This window comes from Apteryx mantelli, chromosome 3, assembly GCF_036417845.1.
Source record: "Apteryx mantelli isolate bAptMan1 chromosome 3, bAptMan1.hap1, whole genome shotgun sequence".
Taxonomy (NCBI): Eukaryota; Metazoa; Chordata; class Aves; order Apterygiformes; family Apterygidae; genus Apteryx; species Apteryx mantelli.
This window is the reverse complement of record NC_089980.1, coordinates 97,297,187-97,311,420: the sequence shown is the minus strand read 5'-3', so window position 1 is coordinate 97,311,420 and position 14,234 is coordinate 97,297,187. Positions and strand designations below refer to the sequence as shown.

General features: G+C 40.2%; 1 protein-coding gene across 5 annotated transcripts in view; it reads right to left on the bottom strand.

Annotated features, from left to right (window-relative positions):
- MAP3K7 (mitogen-activated protein kinase kinase kinase 7) overlaps window positions 1-12,786 on the bottom strand; it is a 51,257-nt gene extending 38,471 nt beyond the window's left edge. For 2 of the 5 annotated variants that reach the window (XM_067293978.1, XM_067293979.1), the window contains exons 1-3: window positions 12,620-12,786; window positions 3,103-3,213; window positions 629-694 (exon numbers count right to left, since the gene is read on the bottom strand). In XM_067293978.1, coding sequence (XP_067150079.1) covers window positions 629-694; window positions 3,103-3,213; window positions 12,620-12,709 — 267 coding nt within the window. In that variant the 5' untranslated portion in view covers window positions 12,710-12,786. Of the gene's footprint in view, window positions 1-628; window positions 695-3,102; window positions 3,214-12,619 lie in introns of those variants that run through there. The other 3 variants (XM_067293980.1, XM_067293981.1, XM_067293982.1) reach the window with 2 other exon arrangements.
- Between the last annotated feature and the right edge of the window lie 1,448 nt (window positions 12,787-14,234).

Genomic DNA, 14,234 nt, shown 5'->3' with positions numbered 1-14,234 from the left:
CCCTCCCAACCCCTCCCATCTTGAAAAACAAATGCTGTCTTCAAATTGCAATTCATTTGCCTTTGCTGTTTTTTAGAGTGGCTTACAAAATTTTTTTAAAATATCACGACAGAAGAATTTAGCTAAAAACGGTGATGGAGCATTATTTTAACCAATTAAATATCCCATCCCAGAATTAGCTAAGGATACATCTGTCCTGTCACCATACTTGCTTTTCTGCTTTGAGAATTTGTAGGATTATTTGCAGCTGTGGCAGAAATAGTGACTCTTGAAGATGGCATAGATGGGAATTGGAACCGATTTACAAGCTATGAATCACATATTGCTAATATAGACTATAGATACAAATGAAATTACATATGTAGTATACCACCTGTCATTCTGGACAATAACAAGATAAACTGAAATTTAATAGGTGTCTAGAAATAGTGTTTGGGGTTTTCCTGAAATAATTTATTTTTTCCATAGAAAAATTAAACTAAAAACACCAACCAATCTCAATCTCTCTCTCTATATCCTTACTGTGGCTAAAATGTATAAAATGTAGATAAAATATACCTTTTGTGGGTTGATGCTTGCTTATGGTAAGCTTTATCAATATGACATAAGATGACTAGCTATAACTTACTGGGTTTAGACAGGCTCCATATAACTTGACAATATTGGGATGGTTTACTCGTGACAGTTGTCGAAGCTGCAATACAAATCACACCTCATTTCAAACCACAGAAAAGAAAAATGCTAAAGCTTTGTTTTCACATTTATAGTTTATATGTAACAACAGTAATTACAGTTTTATATGTCTGCATAACCCTTATACCCTGCATAACAGGGATTTTAGGAATTGAGAATGATGCCCCAGTTTATATTTTTATTTATGTAATTAGATTTCTGTCCAACTGGAACTGAATTTAAAAGAAATTTTAAAGAAATTAATTTTAAAGAAAATAAACTTATTTCATTGTGTAGTAAAATCACTTAGGTAATAAACACTACGCAACTATGGCCTTCTGAAGTTTTTGTGCTCTTCCTGGAGCCTCCTATGTTGGAATCAGGGTCGTCTGACTTCATAAACAATCTTTTACAATACAGAAAACTACTTTCTTTAAAAAACACAACTATAAAATAAACCATGTGATTTAATGTGATACAGTTGCAAGGAGCTGCTGCTGCTTGTACTAATTGATAGTGAGTGTTTAGAAGCACGACTACTACAGAGATGAGACTGTTTTGTACTGAACTTTTCTCTTGCAAGTATATAGAAGAGCATAGCAAAAAGTAATTTTTCCCTTTATGCAGATTTCTGAGGCAGCTTTGTGCTATCACATGCTGTTCTTCATCTGCATCATATGTGCTATCATATGCTGTTCTTCATCCAGTTAAGGGAGCTGATGGTATTTTTTTCTGTGCGCTTCAGAAGTTCTAATAGAACAGAACGGATTATTACATCTGCTGCTTGCACTATGTGGGTTTCCTGAATCCCAGTAAGTCTTAAAATATTTCTGGCATTCTCTTCTTAGATATCCTTCCAACACAAAAATGCTAAGAGACTGATCAGATCTACACCCTATTCAACTAGGCTAAAATTAATCACATCACAAGCTTACCATGGTAGTAAACAACACATAAATATTCACATAGAGAGGCCTACCACAAATACAGTTCCTTTAACCCTTAATATTAAAATGTCACTTTTTTAGTTCTAAGATTAAGAGATTTATTCTTAATCTATTTTGTACATCTTGAACATCCTAGATTCTTACCGACTGAATACTAATAAGCACGACATAAAACACCTCATTTAAATTATTTATCTAATGTTTGATTCTAGAACATATTATATTTCTTGGGAGGTTTATCAGCATATTTGAGCTCCTCAAGATCTTTCAAAAGAAGTAGACACTGAATGGATAAAAAGGTGATTTGCTCTTAAATGAGTTACATGTATTAATAAACTTAAATATAAGAAAAAATAACAAAACATTATTAAAACTGTTGAAAGTTTAAGAAACACTTTCAAGTATGGACCTAATGGCCCTATTATGACAGATAAAAGAGTGGGGTTGTACAAAGAGATTTTAAAAACTCCCAGACATCTGAGAATTTCTTCTGCAGGAAAGTACGAAGAGTCCCACAGTGGCTGCCCTCAGGAGTCCTGTTAGAACAGGTACGACTGTGAGTATGAGGGATGTAATAATATAGGAGGAGACAGCATGTAACATTGAGAAAACTGTGGACAAAGCAGAGGCTGTAAATTTAGAAAACTGGGATGCCTGCAGTTAATTTCAGGGTTCTTCAAGAACTGCAAATATCCCACATTCAGACAGAAGCTATGTAAAATATTCAAGAAATTTTATATCATTATTAGATTTGAACTGAAGATTAGGAAAGCAAATTCACAATATCCTGAATAACTGATATTAGACCCAAAATTGTAGGACTTGTGTGTAAAGTAGCTAACACAGATGTAGCTACAAATGCTCTAGATGATTAACACTGTGCTACTTCAACAGTGAACTGTAACTGTTCATATTTAAAATCTCAACACTCCACTAAAGGTAAAAGAATATTAATCTCCACAATGCTGTAAAAGAACAAGGAAAATCTGATTGTATTTTCAGATTACATTCACAGTTTTAAAAAAATCCAACCCTCTGACTTACCTAAACGTAAATGTCTATATCATACTGAAAAATGAGAAACTTTAATTCAGAGCAGGTACGACATTACTCTGGATCTGCTTATACTGCAGCACGTGGAAGCGTTTCTCAGCTCCAAGACTGCTGTATGTAGTTCAGCTACATCCTGACTCCAAACGGGGACAGAATCCAGGAACTCACTTTTCCCCACCTGTGTGCCCATCTCTTCCTCCTTTCCCTCCACAGTTTCCATGGGAAGTGAATTAAGGGAGCTACAATGTGCTCCAGCAGGTCTCCTGGTCTGTATGATGAGGGGTCCAGGACTGTGGGGGGTACCAGAGACTGCATCTGCCTTGTAATGCAAACATAGCTTTTGATACGCTAAATGCAGCCATGAACTTAACAAGAAAAGAAGACAAGCTCTACAAAACCCCCCTAAGGTTTTCCAGCAAGCTTATTGTACCTCTACAATGAAGGCTTTTCTTTCAGATTCGCTTTCTATTTGTTTAATGGCTACATCTTTAGCTCGCCATTTTGCCTTGCAGACCACGCCAAAGGCTCCTCTTCCAACAACCTAGAACATAACATGAAATACTGAAGTTAAAATTTGAGAAAAGTTTAGTTTTCTGAACAGAACTTCATAAATAGAAAAGCAATTTAACTTAGAAAACTGAAGATATACAAAAGCCTGAATTCTACAACAGCAATTTAATATTATGCAGTTAAAGCATAACTGGCGCTTACCTAAGCTTCCTTTAGAGATCATTTACAGAAGAAGCAGGAAAACACAAATATAAAACATTTTATTATTCTATATGCAGTGCCAGTATTTCAGAAAAAACAGATTTTAATTATTTCAAATGAGATCTGCTCAGATGACAACTAGGGAAATGATGGCAAATTTATTTTTATAAATTTGGCCAGTGAAATTATATCTTTATCTGCTGTATTCATTTCTGCTTGCCAGTAACAGGAATTCACACTTCTGAAACTTAGATGCATGTGCAAATAATTGTACAAGACTATGCTGAAATATGGCAGAGGAGTTCAAAGTGCTCAGAATTATCCTTCAGTTCTCACAGGTGCCTCAATAGCACGAGAACAGTAATTCTCCCGAGAGTCCACCAAATGAGCACAATGCCTGCATAACCCTGCTTCCTCCATTTTGGTTGATGTATACATTTTAATTTATGTGAAATTAACAGTGGCTAATAATATATATAAAAAAACCCAACAGACGGGAGTCATAACTCTTCACTGCAACTTCACAGAAGCAGTAGTAGTAACAGCTCCTGTATGCTATATTCAAAAATCTTTTAAAAATGTGAATAATGCATTGAGAAGAAGCTCTCCCACCACCATTATTTGGAAACATTCTTTGAAACCTAGCAGAGAAGGAAAGCAGGACAGAGAAACATCTTGTGTATTATATGAGGTTACTTCCAGTTACGGATCAGTTATAAACCACGACAAACTGAAATTTCACTTCTTTTCACTGCATTCTTCAGGGGAAAAATGGCAACACACAAAAATAACAGCAGAATATGCCTTTGCAATTTAAAGCTGAAACTAGACCCTCACAAGACAGAGACTAGCTGCTAGAGGAGGGCACAGACAAACAAGCTGTTATACATATGCCTGATAAGAGAGGTAGAGAGGAGAAGAGGGAGAGATGGAAGGCGCACAAAGGTATAAAAGAAGCTAAAGGACAGGAGCTCTTCCAACTCCCAAACAACGCGAGGGGGCCAGATGAGAAGGACAGGGAAAGAAGAAAGGGGGTACAGGCTTGCTGAGTGGGACTGAAATTCAGTATTTGGCCCCAGCAGCCTTTCCTCACCCGGTTTTAACAGCATGCTGCACTCATGTTATTAGTCCTAGATTTCAAATATGGATCTTGAGAAACAGAACGGACACTTTGCCCAACAAAAACTTTCTTTTTTTTGGGGGGGGGGTGGTTAGAGAAGGGAAGGGGAGTGGTAAGAGAAAACAACAAGGGTGGAAGGGAGGCATCTACAAATGCCAGTTATCATAGGAGTTTATTACGGCAGAATTTAATTTTACTGTCTTCCTTAAGATGGCTAAAGCCCTCCCATAAATACTACTTTGGTCAGAAAAAACACCGTGAAAAAACTCCCCTAATTACATTCAAAGTTCTTCACCAGAATGTCATAGTTATTTATGACTTTATCCAACAACAACAAAAAAGGAAAAGATGCTTTGTAAAAAAAGGAATATTCAAAGATTAAAACATAGACATGGAATAGAATTAAAGGCTGCATAACAGCCAAGGTTTCATAACAACTTATCAGCGACTTTGTCTCCGTCTGCTTGCGCAGAGGCTTGAACTTGAGGAGAGGACATGAGTGCACTGAGTATTTACCTAGGATGCAGGGAAAACAGAGAAGAGCAGATCCCACACTAGGCAGGCTCAGCCTCTGGGATATCGTGTGAAAGCCATCGCAAACTGTCAGGAGCAATGATGGATCCGATACAACCTCGAGGTTTACTATATGTGATATCCCAGTCTGTCTTTCCTACTTAATCTGGAAAAAGTGTTCATTGCAAAAACATCCTGTGTAAGAGGCAGGAATGGAGCTCATGGCAGCTTCCACTTACAGTTCATTTTCTCCCTTCAAGTTTTCACCTGATTTAGTCTTCAAAGGAGCAAGTCTTAGAAACAGTCAGAACAATTTAAACACTGTAAGCAAAGTCTCCTTCAACACCGTGTGCTAGAACCAAGTAACTTAATAGCACAGGAGGGAAGAGCTGTCTGAACTTTAGTTTCTTCGCACTCATTCCTTCTTGTCCCCTGCTGCTGGTGCCACACCATATGTTTGGGCAGTAGTGCATATTCTGAATTATATGAGGCACAGTTAATGGAATTATTGACACAACAAATCAATAAACAGCAGTTGATCTGTGGCACTGCATGTTTGGAAAATGATCTAAAAATAAATACATTCTTTTGGTAAAAGATTTTTGCCCTCTAGATGTCTTATAAGAGAAAAAAGGAAAATATAGGGTAGATTACAAGTTTAGAAATATAACACTAATGCTTCTTCTCCATAGAGTAAGTTTGTCAAGAATCAGTTGGTTATAGATTGAAAAGTATATATATACTTATTCTTCTCCCTATAAAATTCGCAACAGTAAAAAGTTACATTTTACTACATGACAAAATGGCATGGCAAAAAAGTGGCATGCCTGTTTTCCAAAAAAGTGTATCGACTTATTTAAAGAATATGAACTATATAAGATCCATAGAACACACATCACCTCTGCCTCTGTGTACAAATAGTATCAAATGCTGTATATAAAGATACATGATACTGACTGGTAAGTGCATAGACTAGAAATCATGCAGGATATAGAGACTGCAGATATGTTAAGCTGTTAAGGATGCATTTTATCTTAGGGGATGTCAATGATGATTTTTCCTCCCCAGAGTAAAACAAGAAAATGCATCTATGCTTATTCAGATGCACCCTATTCCTCTATCAAATTCAGAAACTTTGCAGGGAATTAATTTAAATTTTGTATTAGCCACACACTTTTTCCTATTCAAATATAAAGACACTGAAACAGTTTTTATCCCTAACCATTACATTTCCATGTTATTTAGCTCTGTATGCTGGATAGCTAAGTGCTTTTCATTTAAAAAGACCTTGCTGAACATATAATACAGCAATAAAATGGTTTAGGGGAGCAAGAGAGGCAGTTCCAAAAACAAGCAAACAAAACCCGCCCCAAAACTCCCAAACACCCCAGCCCTCTCTCCAAATCAACAAAACCTGTGCTTCCCAACAGGAAGCAATCCCTAAATTTTCTTTAATATCTATCTGTCCCTTTAGTTATTGGGCTATTTGAGAATGAAAGGTTCATGCAAACTGAAGTTTTGGATCTCTCTAAGCTTCAGACACAATGCAAGACTGAGAAAAATATATACTCATCAATACTGTGTGAAAACTGAAACACATTTTTAATTTTAGCATCTTCTATTTTTTGTATATACTGGTTCCAGCAGTACCAGTGAAGTATATTATTTTCAGTTTTTCACACATCTGCCCTTACTACACATGGAAAGTATATAGATTAAAAAACAAACAAACAAACAAAAAAACCCCACCAACCAACAGCAAAAACTGAAGTGCCTAAAGAACCCATGAACAACAGTTTAGAGCCTCTAAAATATACGGCTATCATTTTTACTAATCATCCAACCAGTCTCAAATTCCAGCTTTGATTCCTTTGTGTTTGCTGCACTTTATTAGGCAAGTTGAAGCAAATAGCCCCCACACCACAAATGACTGTAGCCAATATGCTGGCAGCACCTTTAGGAGAGTTCAGATTTGCCAGTTCTTTACAGCTAGCTTCTCTGACTAGTTCAGTTTATTTGTACTCAAAGATTCTCAAAATTCAACCCAATTCTAAGCACCACTTTCCCTTTCTGGGAGTCACAGAACAATCCAAAAAAACCCACCCCAAAACAACAACCCCCCCCCCCCAACCAGTCAGCAATCCCACTAATTTTAAGTGAAATGAGGTTTAAGCTTGGCAACGAGAAACAGTTTGCCAGAAGGTAACAGATTTATGCAAAGCTTCATATGAAAAGGGATGTCTAAATTAAAATCCATAGATTAAAAAGCAACTTTGATTCTTAATAAACAGACATAACTTATGATTGCCACAAACTGATACAGCTAGTTCTTGTTTAGGACATCATCTAACAGAGATGCACAACACCGTACTGCTGCTATTCAGTGATTCGACTACATGATTTAGTTCTGTCTTAAAAATCATTCTCTTTTCAAATACTTTAGAACATGTTTATGGAGCACCAAAGTATCATCATGCATCTTCCTAAAACTATGGGTGTTTCCACAGACTCTTTTTTGCTCTAAACACATAACTCTTTCCAGAGATATTAGCATTTAGATAGCTCACTCATTCTAAGAAATGTGTGCATCTCAAGCAGGAGATAACAGTTTATCAGGTTATACTTTCATCCCAGCTTGTTATAGACTGAACAGCCTTTTACATATCTGTCTCAAGAATTAAACTCATTTTAATTACCAGTAATTTAAAAATATTAACAAAGCACTTGTCTCATGTTCTATTATGGACCAATTTTTTTCTGTTACAGCAGCTGAGACAGGAGCCTCTCATTTTAAACACAAAATATGGGGTAATCAAGCACTCAGGATGAAAGACTCCAGTATGAAAATTTGGCTTGCTGGTCTGTCACAGTCTAAAATTACTGGTCTTCGAGAAATAAATAATCATTCAGCAGTCAGTAAAGTATTGCTAGAATCTACTGGGTGGGATAAATAAAGGACACAGAAGGGTTGTACTGTGGTTTTAGGTTTTTCCCTAGGGAAAGGCCTTTTCCCCTTACTTCTGGTAACAGTTATATTGTCATTCAGTTGTGACCTTAGCTGCTGCTAGACATGGAAATTTATTGCTATCTCATAGATACATGTTCTGTTTTCATCACTGGGATACAAAAGCCCCGTACTGTCAGGTTTCTTTCCCAAGCATTCTTTATGAGTGAAATATCAGTATGTTTTACAGAAAGCAATCTGATTCATTCAACCAATTTGCATGTGTACAAATAAATAAAATTTTACATTCAGTTTAGATTATTAGCGATTTACTAACCACTTACTGCATGCTAAAGTCATCCACATGCAATTGGTGTTGTGTAACTTATGCTATAAATGCAAACTCAAAAAAATAGCTGTAACATAAATTAATGTAGATGAATAAAAAGCATCTTCCACTGCTATAACTAAACAAAATTTAAACACTGATTTGAATTAAATTAGAAATGTATCTAAACTAAATTACAGAAATTAAGGCTCAAGTTTTCACCATCTACTTGTTTTTTCACCTTTGCTTCTGGATGCCCAACTTAGCATCTTTAGGGTTTACCTTCTGAAAAGGGCTGAGAAGTTGCAGGTGCTACTTACTTCAGATTCAATTCTGCTTAACACATTTGGTTCTTTAAAACCAAGCCTCACGCACTTAAATCAAAAAACATTGTTCAGATCTTGATTCATTCCTGCAGTCCTCTTTAAACTTCTTCCAGTTTTGCAGATGATTTTTAGAATGGGTATTCTACAACTGGACACAGTCCTTCGGGGATTTTTGTTTTTATAAACCAAAGTTAAATAAGCAGGTATTATCAGTTCCATGTTCAGCAGCAGTTTATATGAAGCACCTTTACTTCGTAAAACAGCAACGGACATAATCAGTCACTGCATCTCATCAACTTTTTAAACTATTTATAAAGGGGAACAAAAATCAGTTGTCTTGCTGTATACATCATTCTCTTGTCTCTGAACTGCTCTCCATAATTGCAAGGCACACATACAATTCTCAGCACACTTCTCAGTCAATGAAATTCATAAGTTAAAAATGTTTAACGTAGGTGAACATACCATAAATAGCTCACCCTTAGTTGCTGGCATCTTAAGCAGGTTCTCTGAAAAAAAAAACTTGGAAAGCTTACCTGCGAATCTTAAAAAAAAAAAACGCTTCCCCCAATCCCCTTAGAATTAACTACGGTTGTTCAAACAGACTGTGGGAAATAAACATCAATGTATATTACAGTATATCAGGACAGCGTTAAACAACAGCTTTCAAATAATTTATGCTTCCAGACAGTTCAAGAGTAACTTGCAACTGTGCAAACATGGCAATGGTTTTCCACTGGTCTACATCAGGCAGTGACGGGGCAGGGTCACAGCATACATGACCAGACCTGCATCTTTTGGCTGTGCAACCTAAGGCCAACACACATCACGTGATGAAGAGGTCTGCATTTTGGTCATGTATGGGACTGTTATCAAGTTACATGATGGCTGTGGGATTTTCAGGAAAGAGTGGCAGGGAGCAGGTTGCCAGGACAATTCACAACCAAAGTCTGCTCACTGCTTGGATGTGAAAGGTCTTGTGGGAACAGGATGGCAGTATTTTGGACAGATTAAATAAAAGATTTTAAAATAGAGCTATGGGGCATTTTATTGTTAGCTTAATTTCAGTTATATGAAGTTTTCAGATAAATTCTGTAGTTTTATTCCCTCAGTTTCTAATGCTTGTTTGTCTAATACATGGAAACTTAACAGAAGACATTCACACAGCCAAAAATGTGCATGTTGAAGCAGGGAATATTTCTGTTGAACCCAAGTTTTAAGTTGTTTTTCCCATTCTAGTTTTGAACATGCTCCCACTGTGTCACATAATTTTGATTTGACTCTGACTCATTGGTAATAATTATCTCTATATTTTACTTCAATCCTTAAATAATGAAAAGGTAGCCTGAGGTTGGAGACATGCTTGGCTTATAACTATCCTGTAGTGCTACTTCCCATATTATATTCCCGTATTATAGTCATGCACATGAAAGCGAAAACAAAATATGGTATATTCATGATATTACCCAGTAGAGCTCAGCCAAATCAAAATGAAAGTGCACTTATAGATCTTAAATTTATTAGCAAGGACTCAGGGCCTGCAAGTATTCCAGAACTTCAATATCTATTAATAAACCAGTGGCAGAGTGGAACTGCTATCTGCTGACAAGACAGCCTTGATAATACAACAGCAAAGCTGTGATTATACAAGCATTCATTTGAGTTTCCAGTATAGATCTCTTGACACTCTGTTTGGAAACATCTGATCTAAACGTCATAAAATATATTAAAATTTGGCCATTTTGAGTCCTTATAGCCATTCAAAAATCCTTCTAAATTTCTGGGTCCGCAGCAAGAGCGCAGCAAATCCTCACTTACAATGTATGTTATGTCTGCAAAGTTGATTATTTGCTCTGAAAACGCATGACATGTAAGAGGTTAACACCCACAGTCAAGAAAAGCAAGGTGTAACATGGTTTCTAGTTCATCTGTTTTATTGCAAAATAGATCTTCTTTCCTCCTCCCTGCAATGACATTTTGACTGTGTACAGCACTGTGGTATCCCTATTGCCTAGCAAGAATTTCTGGTAAGACAGGTACAAAGAGCAAAATGCTGCAACAGTTGCCAAATTTTCTCATGAAGTAACACTTCAATAGCTCTCCTGCTTACATTACATGAGATTGGTCAACTCTAACAGAGAAGCTACTTTGAGGATAATGCAACAATATAATTAAATAAACCATAAATTATGGCTTGGGCATCATCTATATGTATGTTTTTGTGCATATATTCCTGTCTCTGTAGGTGCTAGGTAGCCATGCAGGACACAGCCAAGTCCTGAACATTAAACTTTAGAATGATAAACTCCAGTTGCACCAATTACACATTACGCAGCTCCATTTCCTACAAGTAAAATGGCAACATAATCCTTGCTAATAGCCTTCCCAAGAGTGTTGTGAGGATTAAAACTCTGTATAGTGTTTTATTTGTTCAAAGTGCTATGTGTAACATATTATATGTGCTACTCACTTTAATGAGACATCCCTGGGCACTTTTTTATGATCTCTAAATTCCTACGAACTTTATTTTCTTCTTTGGGTAAAGCAAGCCATTTCTCCAAAAGTATGTGATGTGATCCCTGTGTTTTGTTAAATGTTACACAAATGTCAGTATACATCAAATGCAAAAATACTTTCAATTCCTGAGTACCATAAAATTCTCTCACTTCAAAACAGTTAAATGCATAGAGGGAAGAGACACAATTAGACCTACAGAATTAAGAATGCTCACAATTGCCATATTTACACAAAGGGGAAAAGGCACTCCTTTGGAAGACAGTTCATCTTCTGCGGATTTCCACTGTCTGCCATGGTGAAAAATTGAAGTTGCCATGACACTATTGGGGGGGGGGGGGGAAGTACTCTAGTATCCTACAGAAATACTATATATTTTACATTCTGTGAACTCTCCAAGACCGTGTGAGTACAGTACAATAATTATAAACATAATATGCAACAAACCACTTCAAAAATGTGGTTGTTATACATATAAAAGCCACTACACAAGACTAAATTCACTTCCACAGAAATATTTTAAGAAAAAGAGATTATTACTGAGAATGATGTTAATCTAAGAATACAAGCACAAAGCCTGTTTGAGCAGTCCTGGCTGTCCGTTATGTCCAGGCTCTACAGGTTGACCTCACCAAATTCAGTATGGGGCTGTGTGAAACAACTTTATTCCAGTGGAAACCTTGTTGCTGAATTTTTCTCACCTGATAAGAATATCTTGTGAGGCAGGCAGACTTAACAACCCCCCTGATATATATGTACTGAGCCCTTTAGTAAAGCTGTAAGATATGCTCTAATCATATCCATCCTACTTTCACAAGAAATCTAGACAGACAAGAAGCACCTTAGAAATTCTGTACTTTACCCATTAAATTCCAGCCTCAAGAATTTCAAGCAACAATTTTATCACGAAACTTTCTACATACGAGGAAGAAATACTTTCTTCAAACTATGCTGAATATCTGAACTAAACTGAACGTCACTTCCTGTGTAATATGTGCAGGTCACAAATTGAAACGTTACAGACCCATGACCGCCACACCACTAGCCTACACTGGAAAAAAAGTAAAGAAGAGCTATATGCACTTTCACCTAACGCAGCCTTAAAGGTGGGAAAATAATTCACAGCAGCGTGCCGATGGACGGCAGAAGGAAAAAGCAGGGGTGTACAGAAACAGAGTTTGAAAAGGGGGAAAAAAAAAAAAATCAGGATTAACACTCCCCTCTGGTAACAACGGTGTTCGTCACCATATTAAAACGTCCTAAAGAAAGGAAAACCCACGTTACACCACCTAGCTCCCGAGTCAGGGTCGGGCTAACCAGACTTTGCGGCACCTTCTGTGCCAGCCCAGCGCAGCATCGGGAGCAGAAGGGAAAACTCGCGGCAGGTGGGCGGCGAGGCCCCGCCGCGGCCCGGGGCAGCGCGGCCGGGCTCGCGGGCAGCCGCCGCCGCCGCCGCCGCGCCGGGCGGTCCCCGCGCCGGGCCTCACTCACCTCCTCCACCTCGATCTCTTTGTAGTCGATCTCCTCGAAGTTGAGGACGGGGGGGGTCTCGATCATGTCCGCGGAGGCGGCAGAAGACATCCCGCCTCGCTGCGCCGGGGCAGCGCCGGCCGGGGCTACGCGGGGCGCCGCGGCGGCTCCCGCCCGCCACGCCGGCGCTGCTGGCCGAGGGCCGGGCCGAGGCGCCTGCTGGGCCGCCGCGCGGGGCCAGGCCGCATCCGCGGCGGCCACGGGCCTCAGAGGCGGCGGGCGGCGGCCCCGCCGGCGGCCCCGCTCCGCATCCCGCGCCCGCCCGCGCCGGCTGCCCTAGGCCGCGGCCTCTGCGGAGCCTGCGAGGCGCCCGGACGGCGCGTCCCCGGCGGCGGCGGCGGCGGCGGGAGGGGGCGCCGCCCCCGGCGGCGGCGGCGGCGGGCGGGGGTGGCGGAGCCGCTCAGCGCCGCGCCGCGGCCGCCATCAGCGCCGCTTCCTGCTGCTGGCGGGGCGGGGCGGGGCCGGGGCCGGGGCCCTCCGGCAGCGGCTGCTCCTCAGGCCGCCGCGGTGGGGCCGGGGCCTGGCGGCGGCGCCCGCCTCCGCGCCGCCCCCCGCCCGCCCCGCCAGGGGGAGCCGCCGCCGAGGTCGGTGCGGAGCGGAGCGGAGCGCGGCCCCGCTTCCTCTTCCTTCCCTGGCCCCGGGGCTCTGGTAGAGGTGCTGCCCCCGGCGGGCGGGGGAGTTTTGAACATGAGCTCTTCCCATTTCCCTCATTCTTATGGCCGGGGAGCGGGGGGAGTTAGTGATGTACGCACACAGCGGTACAGGGCCCGGCCTCAGGAATAAACACCTCAGCCGCTCTCTTTCCTGCCCCCGTCCCCATCTGGTGGAAGTCCAAGCCCGCCGTTACCCATGGCTCATGTCCGCCTGTGCTTGTGGCTTGGGTGGCGCATCCATCTCTTGGTGCTAAAGCTCCTCGGCTGAGTCTTCAGGGACAACCCGTGGTGCGAAATCAGTGCTGGGACGAAGTGGATGTAGCTCCTGTGTTTCACTGAAACAGCTGTGCAACAGGCTTCATTTCGATATGTTTAGCCTCAGTACTATATATAAAATGTTATGTTATTATGAAATACTATTAATAGCATGTAATTTTAGTAGATCTTGTAAGCTTTCCTAAATCTTCCTGCACTAAAAATGCTAATGAATATTTATACCTCTCAGTAAAGTCTTGTAAATGAGAGAGAGCTAATTTACAGAGCGGACCTGAGGAAGCTGCATAAGCAATGAACTAGGAAAAAGATCAAGGAGCAACAAGGGTAGCGATGGTTCAGACGTTGCTAGAAAAGCTGAACTAAAAGCACTTCTGTCAGAGCTACTGCTTTTTGTGATAGTTTGCCATTTTGGGTTGTCTGCTGCCCTCTTGCCTTTTCTTTCACCCTAAGTAATTTGACCAGGATTTCCAAATGTCTAGCAACCCAGAAATCCCAGACAAGCAGTCATGGTGCATGTACCAGTTGACTCTATGTTGCACGCAGGATGAGACTGGTCTCCAGAACAGGTTGGACCAGCGTGATGACGTTGTGCAACTGATCTGTGTGTGCATGGAGAGCAGACTCGTGTCCTGAACATACTGATTTCC